Below are 21,597 nucleotides of genomic sequence, written 5' to 3' on the forward strand. Positions count from 1 at the left end.
TGATCAAAGAAGGCTTTCTTTTCATAGAACAAGCTAGTGTTCACTAATCCTTTCAAATGTTTATAGTCCTGAAGATGAACGTCTAGGTTAGTTTTTCGAAATTTATGATGTTGCTCATCTCTCAGCTTCATCATGTACCTTACGTTACTGGTTATCCATGGATACGACACTTTTTTTATCAAAGACTTCTTAATAGGGGCAAATGAGTCAAATAGGTTTATAATCAAGTGATTGAATGCATCTACCATCTGATTCACATCGGATAAACGCGTAATTGTGTCCCAGGGTAGAACAGAAACAGCTTTATTCAATTTATTAAGATCTATGTCTTTTAATGGTCTAAATATTATGTGTTTGGGGGAACAGGTGTTTTTTCTTAATTTGAATTCTGTTGTGATAATTGCATGAGCACCAAGGTCTGGGATATGTTCAACTTTTATTTTAGCTACAGGAGCATTTGTACAAATAACATCAATGAGTGACTGACTATGATCAGTAAAGTGTGTAGGCTCATTGACATGATTTACTAATTGCAGAGATTGTAAGAATGCATTCAGGCGGGCGGTATTTGGGTCTCGTTTGTTAATGAGATTTATATTAAAATCACCGGTGAGCACCAGGTAGTCGTAGTCACTGAAAGCAGAAATAGTGTCTGTTAAAGTGTCTAAGAAGACATCGACGTTAAGCCACGGCGGGCGGTATGCTGTGCCGACAATGACGCGACGAGAGTTTATCTTCATCCTCAGCCACATCTGTTCGACAGATGCAGGAGAAGAAGAAATGGTACAGACTCGCGCTGACATACCACGCCTTACGTAGAACCCTACACCTCCACCCCTACTGCGTACTTCGGGTGGGCGGGGTCGGTGACGGAAATTAAAGCCGGGCAATGAAGGAGCATGTGCTTCCTGCCCATCCCGAAGCCAGGTCTCATTGATCGCAAAGATGTCAGGTTGTGAGCGATCGAATGCAACACGGAACTCATCCTGTCGTGTACCCAGAGAACCCGCATTAAAAAATCCAATAATTAAACTAGTACGCTTGGCCATAATATTACAAATGACAAATAAATACTTAATGCAATAATATTAAAATTATACGTATCCCGAGTGCGATTATTTAATTGATAAGAATAAATGTATGGTACACTATAATACAAATTTAAGCTAAAAAATAACGTTTCGTTAAAATACTTACTTCTAGATTCAACTGCAATAACAAAAATAATATTAAAGATAATGTCAACATATATAATCTCATATGATAGGTATGTTGTAATATATAAATAATAAAGTGATATTATAATATGATTGTGTAAGATATACAATATAGGATAAAATTTATTTAATAGGATGGCTATTCCCAAAATTCTTAAAAGTTTATAATATGATATGATTTTATACATTTTTATGTGTTCATTGTCTAAAGTGGTACCTGAAGAATCATCAGCTGTATTGTGGAGTAGAAAGTAAATGAACAAAATAATAAATTTAACATATATTGCCATAACTAACCATGGTACTATGTTTAGCACAACCAAAACGCAACCACAGTTATCTACCATTTGTATAATTAAAATAGTGACATGAAGTAAAATTAAAATAAGCATTAAAACAATTTTCACAATATAATATAAGTTCATAAAGTTAAAACGTAACACATTATTTAGAAAAAAGTTGAGTAAAAAGAAAGGGTTTGACCAAAATATAAAGTACATAATTTTTAGTATTGAATTTGAATATAAGACAGAAAATGAATAGTTTAATAGCAGATTAATATCATATATAGATACACAGCGCAATCCACAACAACGAAATACAAAATATTCAAATAAATAAAACTCAAAACTATTATATAATACAATATGTCTAATTTTTGTTATCATCATTTTGCAGCACATTTTTGTGTTTGAATACACGGGTAATGTCGTGTTCATTACGAAATAAACAAATTTTTGTGGTTTCACTTTGCCTTGCAAATATACGTCCCTCCTTCGTCCAAGCAAATCTCCAATTTTGTGCCTTGCACATTTCACGTAGTTTACCGAAAAGTAGGCGATTTGATTTAGTTAATCTTTCATTAATATATATAGATTTTTGATTGTGAGGTGGGAGGCCTAGATCAGCTGTAGTTAAGTTGCGTTTAATGCGAGCCTGCTTTAAAAAATCATTCTTTATTGATCGGCGCGTGAGTCTTACAGCGATAAGCCGGGGACGCGGGGAGCGGGAATCAGGGTGCAAGTCATTAGCAGAAATCGTAGAATGATTAGTATGATGTTTAGCCCCTATGCGATATGCACATACGATGTCGCGTTCCTCGATTGTGATACCGAGTTTTAGTGCAGTGGTGATAACAAGATGTGTCAGGGACTCGTTGTTAGTTTCGGGAATGCCAGATATTTCTACATCGTTGAGTAAATCAAGCTGATAACGTTCATTTAACTCGGATTGTAATGTGTTAATAGTATCACTTAGATTTGTCGTGTCCCGAGTAGAAAGTTGATCGCGTATGGTGCTTAATTCAGCCCTCAGTGAAACGTTATCGTTTTCCAGTGCCAGGATTTTCTCCTTGTGAGTATGCAGTTCGTTTTGATAATCAGCCAGTTGATCGCGCAAAACGTTAATAGTGTTCGAGAATTCTTTTTTTATCTCAGTGAGGGCGGCACTTATATTACTTTCAAGTAGGGATTTCAACTGATCGTAAGTAACTGGGGAAGGTGGGATGACAGGGGAACTATTTGATGATGAGCTGGTTTCATGAGAAGTGCTTTCTAACTGGGCTTTAGCGGGTGTTTCATCGCCTTTACGTCGAGATGTAACGTTCTTACAGAGAGGACAAAGCCACGACCGCTTTAATTCTTTAATATTTTTCTTGAAGTATTCGGCGGAAATATTGATACATTTATAGTGGTAAGACCCCGAACAGGTAGTACAGTCCAGTTTTTCATCATGTCTTAAGAGTTTCTTACACGCAGCACAGTTCATGATAGAAAAATACGTAAATAGTAAAGTTTAGAAACAAATTTTACTTGCAAACCTGCTTCACGTAAATATGTCTCACTAAATTCACCAATTACACAGTGATATGTAACTTATATACTTTAATTACAATTAATTATTCACAGAACTTTTAAAAACAGCTGTTAACTCTCGAGGCGCAAACTACCCTCCTAACCCCCTCCTAAGTGATTATGGAAATAGTTTAAACTTCTATCAGTATAATTTTACCAATTAAAGAGCTTTTTTCTTTGTAGACTACAGGCCCATGTTGAAAAAATTATGGGTCATTTGACCCACCACCTGACCTATCTAGAATGATATAAGAGCATAAAATAATAAGATTCAGCATTATGACGACACTCGTAAGCTGTCCACCTGAGTGCAGATGAGAATTCGAAAGTTCAGGTAGAGATTTTCTCCTCTTGTCTCCATGATTTTTGTACGGCGTTGCGGAATAATGGCTTAAAAGCAGTATAGAAATAGTATGACACAGATGCCGTACAAAAATGGTGGTCCACAAAGTCGGAATTTATTTTTATTTTTCGACAGTTGCCGGGGTAAATTTGGTCATTTGATTTTGTACGGCATCTGTGTCATACTATTTCTATACTACTTTTAATCAATTATTCCGCAACGCCGTACAAAAATCATGGAGACAAGGGGAGAAAATCTCTACCTGAACCTTCGAAATCTCATCTGCACTCAGGTGGACAGCTTACAAGTGACGTCATAGTGCTGAATCTTATTATTTTATGCTCTTATATCGTTCTAGATAGGTCACCTGGTGGGTCAAATGACCCATAATTTTTTCAACACGGGCCTGTAGTCAGGGCTAGGACGATCAGTGAGCTATAAAGCATGGCACCTGAGCTACGCCTAATGGCCTGTCGTCCGTCCATCGCGTCCATGATTGATCGGTGCACCGCGACATGTGTACATAGCCCATATTTTTATTGATAAATCACCTTTGTCTTGACTTGAAATCGTATGTGATAATGTGTTATTAGATTACATTTTGTAAGAAATACGTTGCATTCATAGCTCTTTTATTAATCTCCGATGAAGAAGAGTAACATGTTTGGAGCGTATAGGCATAACTGTGTAGTTATATGCACGGATATTTAAAGTATCTTAAAACTCGGATTACGGTGAGCGCATTTTCTCATCGAAATTCATGTCCTTCGAGATGGTTACTGTTGGCAATTTTGAATAGAATTCAATATTTTAAATTTTAATTTAAGTTTACATATTTAGTATTAGCGGTGACTTCCGGGTTGGATTTCTATCCTATAGGTAACTATTATCACAAATAATATTTTAATATGAAACAATTTTTCAATAAAAATATTACCAAGATATTAAATACGAAATATGTGTGTATAATCATTCCTTCATATAATACATATTTCATATTAAATGTTATATGAAGGAATGATTATGGAATGGGATATTAAATAGAATGGCGTATAAATAACATGAAAATATAAGTTATGTACATATTATTAAGAAGGGGATTGAAGGGGTAAAGCTATAAGGTATCTAATTCATATGAAGTTGTAGTATGAAATATTTAGCATTTTTAGTAAGGAAAGTTTTTATTTAATGTAAGCTTAGTTTTACGCAGGTTTAAGAAAAAATAATTTGGTATAAGAGTAGGTACTAAAACGTTTATTCACTGAATATGATTTTCTCTAGTTAAAACGTTTAGAAATTCAAACACACAACAGCTTCTGTATTTGAAAATTTTGTCACATAAAATAATGAACTCCATGCAACAGCATATTATTATGTAAATGCATCACCGTAACTAGACCTAGCAAATTGCAATACACCATCCCATAATAGCGAACCAAAGTAATTCGAGTGGAAGTGATCAATTTTCTTAACAATTTCCCCGTCATCTTAAACCTTTTGAGTCGCACAAAACATTTAGCCAATTCAGCGCACAGGGGCTCGATGCTGATAATAGAGCCTATTGCTGGAGGGACAGTCATCGCAAACATAAGCCATTAGCGTATTGTTAGCGTCCTTTCAACGCTACCCTCGGATTTTCGAGTTTTTGTTCAATATTTTTCGAACCAATGTTTTTTTACATGAGCGTTCCCTTCTTATGACTCTGTTTAGCAATTATATAGAACAAAAGAAGTGACGCGAGGGGATTCAGGATTCTAGATTAAAGTACGGAAAGGTTAGAATGAAAGGCCAATTATAGTCATTATAGGAAGGCGAACTGTATCTTAGGAAGCTAGTATTTGATAGTCATGTCAAAGTTATAGTTTACGCAGTACATGTTCTTTAGAAGACATGTTAAACCACGAGCGATCGTTAAGCAATATCGGAAGCATAAACTTAAATATTGGTGGTAAGCCATCGTACATTGATGATATCCTACATCTTCCAAGAATAAAATATGTCAAGACGATACGCAAAATACAACACAAACGCAATGAATATTTCGTGTGGCAAAGCATTATTCCCTCATAAGTGAATTGCGTCCCAACAATAGCAGCGTGGTCTAATCAACGCAACAATACCTCGGCTGCAAAATAAAGCCGGAGCCACTCGCGCCAGATCGGCCGATATTTTAAATTACGGACAATATTACACGACGCGGATACAAACGACTCCATTGTAGCCCGTGTGCACCCGACAGCTGTTTTAGATAACGTGTGACCTCACCAGAATAAAGCGTGCTATGAACAATTAAAACAACAATGATGTCAAGCGTGCGTACCACTTATCAACGATTTAACAAACACCGCGGAATAAGGTTGAGATGAGGCGGCGATAAGGGTTGACACTTCTAGTAATTGTTTACTGGCTGGTGGAATGGTCGTTACAATTGTTTATTGATATTGTATTAGGTGATATGTCATATGACGTTAAATATAAATGTTATACAATTATGAAATCTTCATTTTGATTAACTATTAGAAAATTATTAAACATAATATCATAATCATGCTTTAAATTAGGTTTTTCAAAACATATATTCTATTAAGTAAACTGCGCGAAGTTATTTCAAGCGTATACATATATGGAATCATTTATTATTACTGGAATTGTTGGAGGGCTTTATTTCATCAGCCTTCTCCACTGTAGGAATGAGGCTCCTATGAGAGTTTAGGCCGTAATCCTTGACGCTACTCACGTACGGGTTAGTGCACATTATCGCGAATCAATTGTCTATGTACACTGGACAAGTAAACGACAGTTAAATCCCAAGATACCGTAACAAGACAGGAATTAGATGCATTATGCGGATCATTTGGCACTGAGGCTTTAATCGCCGGTTTACGGAACAGACAGTTGACCCTGTTTCCTTATAAATATTGGCAAGGAAAAGCTACAAAGCGGCCAAAACTATTAGCTTAGTGGATACTACAATAGCTTAGCGTAAACGAGAAATTAAGTTGATTGGTTATGCTTATTCGTGTTTTCTGTCTTCATACTTAATCGATTTTCTCACACAACAGTGAAAATTCCGTTAATTGTTTAAAGGTTTTAACATGCACGAACGGCCGGGTAAATGTTATGGTAGTTATTTATTCAATTATGTGTGACATACCATTAAGGTAAACCTTTTATATTATTATTTTGAACTAGCGGTCCGCCCCGGCTTCGCCCGTGGTACATATTTACGTTTTCTCTACATAAGAACCATCCTCGTACTTCAAGGAATATAATAATAAAAGAATTATCGAAATCGGTCCACCCGTTCTCGAGTTATGCGCTTACCAACACATTTTGCGATTCATTTTTATATATAAGAAGAAGATATTCGAATCGGTGTCAGATAGATCTTGGTATTGTTTTAAGTATATTTATAGAAACTATCCTTAAACGCTTAATAAATAAAGATATACAGTAAGTTATTATTGAAAAGTCAAGAATGGCTTGATCTTGTATGTTCAGAAAAATTTATTAATCGGTTTAAAATCATTGAAAAATGTATTTTTATAACAGAGCCTTTAAATACAAAGCGTAGAAACAGAAAAAGAAGAAATTAATAAGTTGCTACCTCTGAACAAATATTGGATACCGCCACAATATAATTGGGTAGAAGTTTCCGCAGATAACGGGCCCCATAAAAGTAAAATCAGTAGGGTAAAAGCCGGATAGTTGCGCCACTTTTCAAAAAAGCTATATTATGAAAAATTATGTACTTAATAAGAATAATGAAACATGTATATCAAAAGATAGGTCTTTAAACCATCATATTAGCCTATTTTATTAAACATAATTATTAAAGGTTTTGAGTAAATCCTGTTTTATTTGACCTCTCAAATGAAGGATAGTTGCCTAATCTAGCGGATAGTTGCCTATCGTAAATAATACTTCAGAGGATACTTGCCTCGTGAGGGGATAGATGCCTCACAATATTTTTTTTAAATAAAAACAAATTTATATCAATTCACTTAATCAGTCTTTATTATTTGTTACAACTTTGGCATTAATCATCAGAAGCGAGGGATTTCATCTTTCCACATCGCATGCAATACAGTTTCATCCATATTAAATATTACATCTGGTTTAACCAGCAATTCATTCTCAGTTAAGACAGTAGGTAATAAGTAGATCAAAAAATTTTGCAACGTCTTCTTGTTGAGACCCCTCGCTCTTTCAATTGATAAACCCTCAGCTTGCCTCAAAACTATTTCGGGATTTCTTTTCAGAAAGCTTTTTAACCATTGTGGCCCAGCCGTTATGCTTTAACCCCAAATTTTCGGCAAACTGGTAAGCTAGCTGACGAATTGTATTTCTTTCAGGAAGAAATCCTGCGTCTCCGAGCTTTTGTATATGAGTCACTAGTCTTTTTTCATTTTCAAAATCAAGGACAGGGTATTTTCCTGGAAGTTAAATAAAAAATTAGCGAAATGAATATTGTACCGGCACGGAGATGCCTTATTACCAATAAAAACGCAATAATATTAATATTTGCTAGTGAAAGAATTTGTAGTTGCGGATAGTTGCCCCGAGAGCAACTATCCGCACAAGTTTCTAAGGCGACTATCCTTTTTGATACGGATACTTGCCCTTTTTATTTGCGAAATAAATCAACAATATTTTGCAATAAAATGTAATTAACAGTATAATTTAAAGTCTAATACACGCAAAGAAACATAAACTGTATTGAAATCACAATTAGTAACAAAAATATTCAATACAAATGACTTACCAATATAGTTTCAACGCCTATTGAAGTTTCACCGCGGAACAATTTCTCTCGCACAGATGAAACGCGTGATTCTACACAAACGATTGACGTGGCACTGAGGTCTGCGGGAGGGGTACTTACAACTATAGTAAAGCGTTATTGCCACTAATGTCCGTAACATAGTGTATTCGAAACTGCGGCAAGTATCCCACTGGCGCAACTATCCGGTTTTTACCCTATTCAGTAAATGGAAAGTAGCCCCTTAGTAAACACAAAGAAATAGGTATCCTCTTTATTTATTCGCTCCAATAGCTTTTGATCTGAGACCCTTTGAAAAATGCCACTCAAGATTCATAGAATATGCCAAGATATGCCTAAGTAAAGGGTTTTCAGTTTAAGGCTTTCTGTTAAATATTTGATCGAATTTACATTTCAAACGTTTTGTCAATATTTTCTTTAAGAGTCTACCAACAATAGAATTAATTTTATAATATCCTTCGACGGCGGTTTCTTGAATAGGAAATGTTAAGTCATCTAACCGAAACAGTAGTTTTTACGATAACAGAAAAACTTGTCTAGTCATTGTAAGAATTATTTTTGTAAGGTATAATTCTAATCGATATTTATATCGATATGCTTATAAGCACACCGCCAATAAACACGCTTGAATGTTTTATAAAATATAGTTTTCGGTTAACGATACGATTTATTTTTAGGTTAAATTGTAATTGAAGTTTATGTATCCGTACCGAGCTTCTTTTCCGAGTTTTATAATAGAAAAAAAAGAAAAGAAAAATGAGGACCGCATATCAATAGATAAGAGGCTGCGAGCTAAAACTTTACTTTCACACATATGGGCGAGTAGGTAATATAAGAAAACTTTTTCACTTATTATGTACGAGTTGTACAGCGTTGACTTTTACTAATACTTTGGAAGAAGCAGACAAATTTGCACGAAAGTAAAAAGTTACCGGCGTCCCTGTATTATGAAGATAGTGAAATATGAGCTAGCTTGTTTCGTTATTCCGTACATTAAAGGCAATTTAACTTGCAACGATGACGTAAATTGTAAAATAATTGAATATCACTTTCTGCAACGTGGATAGGTAATTAATTCATTTCGATTTGAATAATGGCTTTAATAAGCGACAAGCAAAATTTACGTTCATAAAATAACGTATAAGGTGGAATAAGTTAGATAACGTTCAATCCGATTGTAGTTAGTACATCAAAGCATTATAGATTTTTTCTTTCATTAGAACTATTGTCCGAATTACATACCCATTGAGCCCCGAACGGCCCGATCGGTCCACGACACAATACATTTTCTATTGTGTCTGTGATTCCGGGGCCTGAGTTATTAATTAACATTAACATTTACGTTTCATTACGATTGTTAAATGATAAATTAGTTATTAAAAAATTAAACCATGTTCAATCAGCTATTAAATATGTAAAATATTTAACAAAGTGAGCATAATACTGAACAATATCGATCAAGTATAATTTACAAAGAAAAACAAAGAAATAAAAGCTTCATTTGTTATGGCACCAGGGACATCATGTTAAGACTACCGCCAATAAACCATTAACTATTTAACTCGATACCTGAAACAGTTCCTTGGGAATAACAAATGAAAACTTAGTGAAAATATGTTCTAGTCCGTCGCTAGTAAAAATGGAAAAACAGGTTTTTATTGCAGTAAAGTACTGGAGTGCGATCGATGTCGTATTGGACATTATAGTGCAGCCGAATGTGGGTGACAGCCGTGCAAGATAAAGAGGCTTCGCAGGAACTAAACGTGCAATTCGAACGACATATCGTTGCATCGAGATAACTTACCTGCATATTTTTCACCCGCCTAAAAACTGTGATCGACAATTTCTCATCTTAAACATGAACCGACTGATCGTAAAAGGAAACAGATATAATACGTAGTTAAAATGCAAAAATACGTAAGTACTTTCTTGATCATCTAATAAAATGTTTTTTTTTACGGTGAAGTTCAATAATTCATTGTCAGATGGCTTTCGTAACTGCGCGTGAACTGGCAGAAAGCTCGACTAGAAAATCATTTTTGAAGAACAAAACACCCCACGGAAAGTATTTAATCTTATCACACATGGTTACGTACCATCGTCAGTATTTAAATTTTGTAACAGACTAAAAAAGCCGCGTAATGGTGATGCATAAGCGAGCAACGTAAATTGTAAAATATGCAGACATCATGTAAAAAAATCGACGTTTTAATATTTAAGTATTTATGTATATAATTTTCGTTCAAAGTAACGAATCTAATGAGACCTCTCAAGCTTGCATTCATCGAGCAGTTTACGCTACAGAGCGTGCCAAAGAAACATACATACTAAACAGGCAAGTTCATTCATATATTTGTTATGTTTATAACCGTCTTTCTGTCGCAGAAAGGCAAAAACTTCAAAGAATATTATGCGAAGCTGCAAGTATTTTCCACCCAAGCGAAGTTAAAAATAGTAATTTAGGAATGATCAAAACGATTTTTATTCACGAAGTTTTATGCACATAAAATTTTTTTATTAGTCAACACCACTGACCATGGATAGCATCAACACCACAATTTTATAAACCAAGCTGGCAGTCAAGACATGAATATAAAAAAATAACTTTAACGTCATTCGATTCATGCGAAGTGCCGATGTAAAAAAGGCGCCATGTCAACGAATAATACTACCGGCTGCATTTAATCAACGATTCAAAGCGAGATCATCCACACCTTAGTTGTATGAATGAATGGCGTGACGCAATTGCTCTTTATAGCGCCTTTCAATTATGAATTCAAGCAATAAACTCTACATTGATATAAACACGATAAAAGATAAGGTTCAGATGATTATTATAAAACTTTGATTTTTCATTGATTATTTTATAATGTACTAGCGGTCCGCCCCGGCTTCACCCGTGGTACATATTTCGCAATAAAAGGTAGCCTATGTTCTTTCTTAGGGTCTAAAGATTGTCTGTGCCAAATTTCATCAAAATCGGTCCAGTAGTGTATGCGTGAAAACCATACATATATACAAACCTTTCCTCTTTATAATATTAGTATAGATAAATTTTGTTGTGCATGATTGTTCAAGAAGCTTTTTCTTATTTGAATTGGAAAAAAAGAGCCTTAGACATAAAAAAAAGTCAGATGAACTAATAATATAATAGAATTAATCTATAATATAAAAATGAATCGCAAAATGTGTTGGTAAGCGCATAACTCGAGAACGGGTGGACCGATTTCGATAATTCTTTTTTTATTATATTCCTTGAAGTACGAGGATGGTTTTTACGTAAAGAAAACGTAAATATATACCACGGGCGAAGCCGGGGCGGACTGCTAGTAATCTTATATATAAAAATGAATCGCATGGTAAGCGCATAACTCGAGAACGGCTGAACCGATTTCGATAATTCTTTTTTTATTATATTCCTTGAAGTACGAGGATGGTTTTTATGTAGAGAAAACGTAAATATGTACCACGGGCGAAGCCGGGGCGGACCGCTAGTTATGAATAAAAATAGAATATGTGAAAAATAAAACAGAACCATATACAATACAGACTGTATGATACACACATGTATCATTTTATCTGCCTTCAACAACCACAAAGTGGCTTATAAACTATTCTTATAACTTATAGGCTGCATAAAATTGACCCCACTACCCTTAGAAGCAAAGCTTGATTCAATAGTTTTGAAAATGTGAGAAATGGCTTAAGAGAGCAGATGAAGTTATCTATAAAGTTAAATTATAACGCTTATAAAGTTAAATATTATGAAGCTAAAGAGTTTGATTGATAGCGCTAATCTCAGGAATTACTAGTCTGACTTGAATAATTATTTCAGTGTTTGATAGTTCTATATCATCACATTAAGACCAATAGGAACAGGACAATGCGGGTAAAACCACAGGGCATAGCTAGTTATTTTATCAACAAATTAATATAAATTGTTGATTTGTTAAAAGTTCATGAATTTAATGAGAAAAACTGGAGGATTCAATTGAATAGAATTAATAAAAAAAAACAAGCATTTAAAATTGTGAAAACTTGAAAAAATTGTTAACTATATCCTATTATAATCTCTTGCATAAGAACCTTATCAATATTTAAGACAACACATAAATAAAATTGAAATAGTCTGTTTAAAATTCACTTTTTGACTATGTTGTATTGTAAAGAATTCCTTTACATTATTTAAACATAACATTTAATTTATAAAATTAGTCAATATTGTAAAGTGGTTATGACTAACATACCCGGTTACAAATAATTCCAAATATTTATGTCTGTGAATAACTGCAAGAAATACTTTATTACAATGTTTCTGCAGAGCATCACACCGGTTATAGTATTTAAAAACAAACCTTTTCTTGTTATTATTAGAATTGAAAAGAAAGGTATTTATGTATTAGGTATCATGCAAACAAGTGCTTCTTTAACTCCAAAAGCTTAGTAAACATTAATAATTAAAAAAATGTAATGGAAAATAATAGCACACAGCAGGTAACAACTAAAAGAATGGGTTATTTCTGGTGGTATTTAAGAATAACAGAATGGTGGTGGTACCTTTATTGTGGAATCCAAACTGACGACGGGGTTCTCCGAAAAGCTTTGAAGAACGCGGGTTAAAAAAAAGCACAATACTATACGTAAGATTGTGAAGTAAAATTTAACTTTTATTATAACAGAAAAGTTCGTGATAAACAATTTTTTGTTAAATAAATAAAAAGATACTACAAACACTAGCACTAAAACTTGTTTTCGTCATTGGTATTTCACGATTAACCTTAAGCGCTGACAGCTGTTGTCAGTTGACATGGACCATGGTTCAGCGTTCCTTAGATTATACACCTATAGATGTAACCACTAAAATGACCTTCCTTGAAAGAGCGAGATCGTTAATTGTCAAACCCATGCAAAGAAACAGGACAGAATATATAGTTTTTGTCTTTGTCGACATGGCCGGTTTTATTGTTTGGCAAGAACAGATTGTGACAAACAAACTTGGCGTCTTTTGGATTTTTCTGTGATTGTGTGAATTTACAGTGTTTATTGCGTATAAAAATTGGATAATACAGAATATTTAGTGTACGTGCGATGGTGGGTTGCAGTGTTTTGGGTTGTAAAAGCCGGAGTGAGCGAAAAATTGAAGGAATAACATTTCACACGTAAGTAGGCGAAATTATCATTTCTTTCGTTATTACAACGCCAGATGATCATCGATTATGATGTTTTGTGATGAATTCAGTGATGTGATGCCAAGAATATTGAGTTGTGATACGTGTTTTCACTATCTTAAAATAAAATAACGATTAACGATGAACGGTTCAGGGTTGCCATAATGGCTACTTTAATTTACCCAAATAAATCATATTTCTTTATTGTCAGTACATACATACGATTCGAGGTCTTGTTTTGTGAAGAGAAAATAAAGATTTTGATTATAATTAAAGATTATGATTGTTGGGTTTGCTTATCATGGTAGGTACTCATCCTACTTATATTATAAATTCGAGGGTTTGGATGTTTGTTTGTTACTCAATCACGCAATAACGTCTGGATGGATTTCAATGATATTTTGCACATGAGTAGTTTATTACCTGGATTAACACGCGGATGAAGTCGCGGGTAAAAGCTAGTAGTATAATATTTTTATTGAGAGGAAATTAATTCTTCTGTACGTAAACTTTAATTTTAGTTACATTTATTTAAGGGCTTTATTGTAGTTTATTTAACTTATTACTCAATAAAGATAAACTTTCGTAACATGCGAATGAAATCTTCTTTTTTCAGGTTTCCATCCAATATTGATAAAAAGAAATGGCTGGATGCCACTGGACGAGAAAATTGGCTGCCAACAAAATATTCAAAAATTTGTTCCATTCATTTTGATGATGATTCATTACTGTATAAAAATAAACGAGTACAATTAAATCATTCAAAGTGTTGGTAACGAGAGGACAGTAGTGACTTCCGGTTTTCTACTCTTTTTTGCCAAACTGTACTTATTTCATTATGTATATAGTAATAAATAATAAACATGTTGATGTTATAGACTGGTTTTATTTCATCATTGAACGTGTCGTGTGTGTTTTATGTCGTGTCGGTCGATAGATGTCTATCATTGAGGTATTATTAAAGAGAGGACACCACGAACAAAATCTGTGCAACAAGCGCGGCGAAGCGGGCCGGCTAGTGAGTCATACACTTTGTAGATATTCTGCCTCTTAATACTTATTAAAAAAATATGAATAAAATTATCAATTAAAACCAATCAATGTAACAAAAAAAAAATGGTCCGAGACGATTGACTCTAACTCGTGTTACAAATATGTAGTTTAAAAGCTCTCTAGTACGTAGTACGTGGTCAATGATGTCCATACAATTCTCCTTACCTACCTTACGGAGGTTTTATTAAAGTATTTCGTACGACTACGACATAAGAGTTACATTATTGAAGCTAGCATTTAAAATATGCAAATTCAGAATTTTTAGTTTGCGAAGTACTTACAGGTATTTATAAAGTCTGTTCGCGATCAAGTAAGATTCATAATATTTTTTACCTAATATGTGGGAATTGCCAACTTATTAGGCAACACCACAAAATTCTATTTCTGTTTCAAGTGCGGCCACGCCATGGTTACATCTATAGGTGTATAATCTAAGCAGCGTTCATTGTGACATTGACTTCTTAAAATATCTATGACTTCTAAGAAAGTTAAGTACCTACCTACTAATCACAAAGAGTTTCAAAAAAATCATATCGTTCGTTGATCGCCCTAATGCGGTATTTGATTACCAAAAAAATAAAAATTTAGTCAATCTAAAACACATTAAAATTAATCTTATGTACAAAAAAATTAAACCTAACCTGAATAAATGTCAGTCTTTGACAGAAAACTACTGAGGTTAGTAGATAATTAATGAAATAGGTAAATGCTATGTTGTAGTGTAGCTCTTCTAACAGAATAAGCAACTAATTGAACGACTCAGGCTTAGATGGAATGGCCATTATATATTATTATATATAATATATGGAATGGCCATTATAAAAGGCTGAAGAGGAACGACCGGAATAATACGGATGTCCCCGAAGCCCGACATGACAATTTTCATCGATCGAACGTCTACTGTTGTTTCCTTTTGAACAAATCAATAAAGTCTTTATTCAATTTACTATGCACTGGTTACAAAAGTGAGATCAAATCACGGATCAAATAGAAATTTTTATTCTCCAATAATTATTCTCTCCTCGCCACGAAAAATGGAAAAAAAGAAACTAAAACGTCAATGTCAAAATATTTAACAATTATCATTTGTCAGTTGTCACTCAAGAAGTCAAGACTCAAGACTCAAGAGTAACTATTGGTAGGTAGTGATAGTGAGGTTAGGTTTCTATTTTGTTTTATGTGATTTATTACTAAAAATGCAGTTTTCTCTTTTGAGAGTCCTGGGTCAGAGGACGGCCGTCGCTTGCTTACATTCAAAACATGTAGTAAAGATGCCAGCTTCGAGTATATGTATAAATAAGTTTCATACGACTGGTATGAACAACGATTTAATGGAATTTTTCGATATTAAGAAAAATTGGAACGAAACAGACATAAAAGTAGGACGAGCTTGGAGACTAGACGAATTACGAATAAAGTCAAATACCGATCTGCATAAGCTCTGGTATATATTGTTAAAGGAACGCAATATGCTTTATACTATGGAACATGAATGTGAGGAAAAAGTTCGTTTGTTCCCCAATCCTGAAAGAATCGATAAGGTACAAGAATCCATGGATAACATAGAGACTGTTGTGAGAGAAAGAAATGTTGCATATTACCAATTGGAAACCGGAGAAACAGGTGAACGTCCAGCTGACGATGTAATCAATGTCTTTGGCTTGCCAGAGAAATATCAGAAACAAGAATATTATAAACCGAAGTTCATGAATTCAAGATGGGTAAGGCCTTATTTAGAGCATGGATATATCAGTAGTATGGCTGTCAAGAAATTCCTGAGACTGTACAAAGAAAAACAATTCAATGAAGAACGGAAGGCTCGCAATCGAGATTTTAATCACGTCCAACATTTATTGAAGAGATTCCCAGATATGGATATGGACAAATTAAAAGCAGAATATCCTAATGTTGATATAGAAAAAGCTAAGAGGAGCAAAAAAGCAAGAGGCCACTTCTTACCCAAATATTAATCTGAAAGAGACCTAGTAGTAACATTTAGAATAAGCTCTGTTTAAATAAAAGTGCAAAACAAAACACTTTTTCTTAAACTTACAATAAATTAATGATATTATGTAGATGATTAAATAAAACGAAACAGTAAATGGTATTATTTTTTATTTAAAATACAACAAATTCTTTTAAATCAACCACATAATCACATATAATAGCAAAATAGTAAAAATAAAGAAACAAAACATCCATGAGGTAATGAAGGATAATCTTATACAAAACAATTAATATACACATATCAATGATCAGCATTACAAACCCAGCAAGGGTATTGCTTCAAAAAGTGTAAGTATTTGAACAGGAATTTGGCCTTTCTTCTTTTGCAATAATAATATTAGATCTTTTAACATTTGATATATTGATCTGTATTTTTTAATAAAATCCTCGCTAACTGAGTATGAAATAAGTTCAATGTTAATTTTTTTATAAGTATCTGGTATGTTTTGATCTAACTGTTCATTTAATGTGTCTAATGTTTGTTGCACTTCTTGAACACTAAAAGCATCTAAATAAGCATGAAAAGTTATAAAAATCAACAAATACACATATTTTTGATCAATAATATCTTTATTATCTTCTAAAGGTATAAATTTGGGATACAGAACCTTAGATTCTCTCTTTTTATTAAGATTTAATTGTGCTGTTTTAATCAATGTCTTTGAAAGATAAGATAGCAACTTATTAGGCTTTATATGTGGAACTTTCAAAGTTTTTGGTATTTGAGGCGTCTCTTCCGATTCCGGAAAATTTTCCCATTCTGATCTTTCAATAAAATTTATGAATACTTTTATAATTTCTTCTTCATCTGTTGATAATATGGTATTCAAATATTGTTTGCTCACTAAATATCTCATAAAGGTGGGTTTGATTCTCTCTAATACTCTTAAAATGGTTGGTGAAGGCATTTCTGAAAACAAGAATATAGGATGAGAATGTTGTTTTTATGTGATGAAATTTAAGTAAATTAAATAGTTATTTACTTTCAAAATATATAAGTATACAAATATGAAATGTAATACCTGAAATTAATTTGAAAAACTCATTGGCAAAGTTATTACAGTATTTCCCAGTATTTGGATAGTTACTGTTTGAATTAGTTTCACAAATATAGAAAGTCTGTATCATAGTGTTCAACCACAACTGAAAAGAAAAGAAAAAATTACTGATACATTAATAAGAAGCTGTTTATATTTTAGACTAAAACATAAAATTTAGTTCAAAAATAAAGATCTACATGAAATTGTATATTTATAATACTATGAGATGAAATTAATATTTTGCTTGAGAAGTTTTTCAATTTTCATTGATTCCTTTGCTTTGGCTATAGTTTGTTTTTTTAAAGATCCTCCCCCTCCCCTCCCCCAAATTGTGTTACATAATACTTAACATACATATAAGAATATTTTACACTTACGGTCATTATTCTTATATGATTCTCTGGGTATTGTAGATGAATAAAATATACAAAAATCCTTAGTATTTGTCTACAATTTATGTTCACTGCACCTGTATATAGAATATTTGCAGACCATAGAATGTGAGCCATGAGGGGTCTGTGAGATCGCATTATGTGATTTCCTAGATTGTTTGTATATCTGGAATATAACAATAGTACATATTGTAATTAAAATTGAATAGCTTAAGAAAAAGCTAATAAAAAATATATACAACCAATTTTATTTTGGGACCAAAAATATGTAAGTACTAATTACAAAAAATAAAATTTAATCTACATCTACTTCTTGAAAATTTTAAGAATGTAAGAATCTTAATTACTTTTAAATAATAAATGTTTCAATACCTGGAGTGCCATATAGCCAAATCAAACTGTAACAATTCTATTATAGTTTCCAATACAGACATAAGTCGTTCTATTCTATCAGATCTGTTCAGCAATTCAAATATTTCAAACTTTTCCTTTTGCCAGTGCAAGCCTTGTACGCTTTGCTTCATTTCATCTGGTGTGTTTTCAAACTTATCAACCAAAGCTTCATCTTTACTCTCTATAGATAATTCATGTTCCAATCTATTGAAACAGTACTTAATTATACCTTTATCACAGTTAAACTCAGATCTATTAGTAAATGTGTTTTCTTTTAAATCCATAGGAGATGTTAGGAATTTTAAATAGCATTTGCGTATGCTTTTTACCATGCATGGTGGGTGCATATTAAAGTTCAATGATAATACTTGTTGACATTGGTCTAAGAGATTCGACATTGTGTAGTTTGATGTAGTATCTTCATGCGCATTCTGGAACATAACAGTGAACAAATAAAATTTATAATTTTTTTGCATAGATTATTTAATAATTAAATTTTTTTCAAATGGAACAATAATTTCAACTTTTCCTTATTTTGCATCATTCTTTACTTACAGTATAAGTGAGAATTTACTTATAAATATTTTTAGCAATATAATATGTTTGCACAAACATACATATTCTAGAAGACCTATGTCCATCAGTGGAATAATGTAGTTTCCTAGTGCATTGTCAATTTCATTCTCTTTATGAATGGAAGTTCCAATTATATTAGTTATATATTTACCATCATGATTTCAACTACATCCTTTAATACAGTAGCTGATAAATACTGTGAGGGGTTAATTGAGAGAAAACAAACTTCAAGAGCCTCACACCATGTGTTTGTTTTCATTTCAATCTTAAATGCTTCCTCAATTCTTGCTGGTATTGGCATAACATTTGTCTGAAAATAAGAAATACTATTTGTATAGTTTGGTCATATTGAGAATGGAATGTCTCATTTTGTACTTCTTTAAATAACAGAAAAATAATTCTCCCTATAATCAAATAACTTACAGTGTTTGGCAAGTTGTGATGAGTACACATAGAAGAATTAGAGCATTTGGGAAAATGCAGTAAGCTGAATCTTTTAGTATAGTTGATATATTCTTTGAGAGAAACTTGTTCACATGCTGTTACGAAGTTTTTCCTCCGCTTAATTTTCTTCTCTTCGTCTTCTATTGTAGTATCACTTTTCCTACGTTTATTCAACTCCTCAGTAGATTCTCGTTCGCGCTTTACTCTTACCGTTGCTGGAGCTTGTAATTTAGTTTTCTTCCTACGCGGGCTCATGTTTAGACGGTACTTATATTTACTTAATAAAGTATACACGTATGTTCAATTCAATTCAATGCTTTAAAAAATGAATGGCAGTACTGCGTAGTGCTTCGCCACAATTTTGCTACCTATACCACGTTGAGGAAAGTTTTACACCTCAGAGATTAGAAGCTCAAGTGAATCCATCAAGCGCAAATAGCAACTCAGAGTAATAAGTAATATTATTATGTTAAGAATTAAGAATGCAGCTGTTGTACTTGTACGATACATATCACATATCAAAACGTTAGCAGTGTTAGCAACCTGAAGTGAGCTGATTATCGTACCAGGGGCGTAAAATTATCGTACATTAGGCGTTTTTGGTTCGAAATTATCGTACTTTTTAGAATAAAGTCAATTATAAATAAATAAATCATATAAATTGTAATATTGAATGTATGCAAGTTCTCTATAGTTAATCTTTGTTTAACTACCGCTGTCAAATCAACGGGACACTGAAACCCAAACGTTTTACGTGCCTTAATATTCAATATACTCTTTGGTTTTACGCGTGGTACAGACTACAGATCTGAACCAATTCCATTTCCACTTTATGTTCATTAAACGCGCCAAGTTTAAAATTCAATCTGACAAAAGAACAATGCCCATTTTTCACCTGAACATGTATAGAAATGAAACAAATCTTAAAATTTAGCTTATTTTATTGTGAACTCATTACGCTTATCATTTTTTTATCAGAGACGTAGGAAAAAAAGATTTTTGTTATTTTTCTAAACTCGTACAAACTTCTTAAAAAATGAAATTATGGTTTTTGAACGTTATCTGTAGAGTTGCTACGTTCCGTTTTACTTGCTGGCGAGTGACGACTGGAGACTGACTTTTACTATTTTAACTAGTTTTGTTATATTTTAAGTACTTAATTCTTTTACCTAAATAGTAAAATATTATGAACATTTATTAAAGTCAAGTAAAAAATAATACGAACATTATCAGTTTACGTTTAATTATGATGATGATAGAGTGAAACGGATTGTTTTGACGTTTGACAGCCGCCTGTCATATTCGAATCGGCGCAGTCTCTTTCGTTTTGCGTTTGCGTCTCGTTAATAGGTAGAATTAATAGGTAGAATGATATAATTAATTAACTTTTAAATACCTACTTGGTACATATGTACTGCCTACATATTTCCATAGCTATTTGTGTTGATAATTTGCCCGCGACAATTCCTAACCTACAAAGTAGTAATTCGTATTTTTTTAAATTCCTGGCGTTTAACTGGTAAAAGTGAAAACAGGGAATTATTCCCTAATCAAGCACGCAGTATTCCTGCTATACTTGCGGTCTATACATAAACTTTCTTTATCAAGTTTTCAAATGTATGGAAGGTGGGCATTGTCCTTTCACTGTTCCCATGAAAGTTCGATATGAAACACGTCAAAATTTCATATTTGTATGGGTGAAATAATATAAACTCTCGAATTTTGCCTGATAGAAATTATCGTAAAATCAGCGTACGATAATAACATGCTATCGTACATCGTACGTAGGCACCAAATTATCGTGTTTGTACGATAATTATCGTACGGTTGGGAACGCTGAACGTTAGTCGACTTACGACTACTCGTATAACGGTATACTCGTATATTCAAATGTCAAAGAATGTGACAAGTGACAACTGACATACTAGAGATCTGAGTCTTGGCCGCTATCGGTTTTCTTGGTTTACAATCTGTGGTTTACAAGGTTTTCACTTTTCACTTCGCGTCAGTTTCGTATAAAAAATTATAAACTTTATGCATTATTTTCTCTGTGAATTATAAGAAGGAAGTTGGAAGGAAGCATTCACAGTTAGGCCGCGTGTAACCATGTAGCAAGTGCTGGCTAAGACTTGCAAGCTGCTGTCGGACAGTCTGTCGGACATTTCTTGCGGAAGTTTTCTTGCAGATGGAAACGCGGCCTTACACCCCGTTACACACAACTAGTATAGATTGTCTAATCTAAAAATGAACGCCCCTCCACTAAACTTAATTGTTTCAATGTGTGAGGACAAATAATTATTGAACCACTTTATATGTGTGCGCGCGTCG

General features: G+C 33.3%; 3 protein-coding genes and 1 long non-coding RNA gene across 4 annotated transcripts in view; 2 read left to right on the forward strand and 2 right to left on the reverse strand.

Moving 5' to 3' along the window:
* Positions 1-12,985, reverse strand: part of sfl (N-deacetylase and N-sulfotransferase sfl) — a 126,552-nt gene extending 113,567 nt beyond the window's left edge. Inside the window, exon 1 of the mRNA XM_089700634.1 lies at positions 12,754-12,985. The gene's annotated coding sequence lies outside the window, so the exon portion shown is untranslated. The remainder of the gene's footprint in view (positions 1-12,753) is intronic.
* A 41-nt stretch (positions 12,986-13,026) lies between these two features.
* Positions 13,027-14,090, forward strand: LOC149484461 (uncharacterized). Its single transcript, XR_016316269.1, has 2 exons — positions 13,027-13,355; positions 13,981-14,090. It is a non-coding gene; the product is annotated as an uncharacterized LOC149484461 (long non-coding RNA).
* A 1,434-nt stretch (positions 14,091-15,524) lies between these two features.
* Positions 15,525-16,531, forward strand: mRpL47 (mitochondrial ribosomal protein L47). The gene has a single exon (XM_089700658.1). The coding sequence runs from the start codon at positions 15,614-15,616 to the stop codon at positions 16,385-16,387; it is 774 nt and encodes a 257-aa protein (XP_089556784.1). The 5' UTR covers positions 15,525-15,613; the 3' UTR covers positions 16,388-16,531.
* On the reverse strand, positions 16,508-20,089 carry LOC149484463 (uncharacterized). The gene is made up of 6 exons (XM_089700637.1): positions 19,249-20,089; positions 18,977-19,135; positions 18,229-18,680; positions 17,842-18,022; positions 17,447-17,567; positions 16,508-17,334 (listed from the first exon to the last, which is right to left on the reverse strand). Exons 1-6 carry the CDS (start codon positions 19,522-19,524, stop codon positions 16,679-16,681), a joined length of 1,845 nt encoding a protein of 614 aa, XP_089556763.1. The 5' UTR covers positions 19,525-20,089; the 3' UTR covers positions 16,508-16,678.
* Positions 20,090-21,597: the final 1,508 nt, after the last annotated feature.

The sequence above is a fragment of the Colias philodice genome, chromosome 11 (genome assembly GCF_061535455.1).
Source record: "Colias philodice isolate Cphi_HAF_F1 chromosome 11, ilColPhil1 Martin Lab GWU primary, whole genome shotgun sequence".
Taxonomy (NCBI): domain Eukaryota; kingdom Metazoa; phylum Arthropoda; class Insecta; order Lepidoptera; family Pieridae; genus Colias; species Colias philodice.

Excerpts from the sequence above, each read along its gene's own strand:
- mRpL47 (XM_089700658.1), top strand. The coding sequence starts at position 15,614 with ATGCAGTTTTCTCTTTTGAGAGTCCTGGGTCAGAGGACGGCCGTCGCT.
- LOC149484463 (XM_089700637.1), bottom strand. The coding sequence starts at position 19,524 with ATGAGCCCGCGTAGGAAGAAAACTAAATTACAAGCTCCAGCAACGGTA. Across the intron at positions 18,023-18,228 it reads TTGGCTATATGGCACTCCAG|ATATACAAACAATCTAGGAA; the intron begins GTATTGAAACAT and ends GTTATATTCCAG. Across the intron at positions 17,568-17,841 it reads ATCATATAAGAATAATGACC|TTGTGGTTGAACACTATGAT; the intron begins GTAAGTGTAAAA and ends TTTTCTTTTCAG.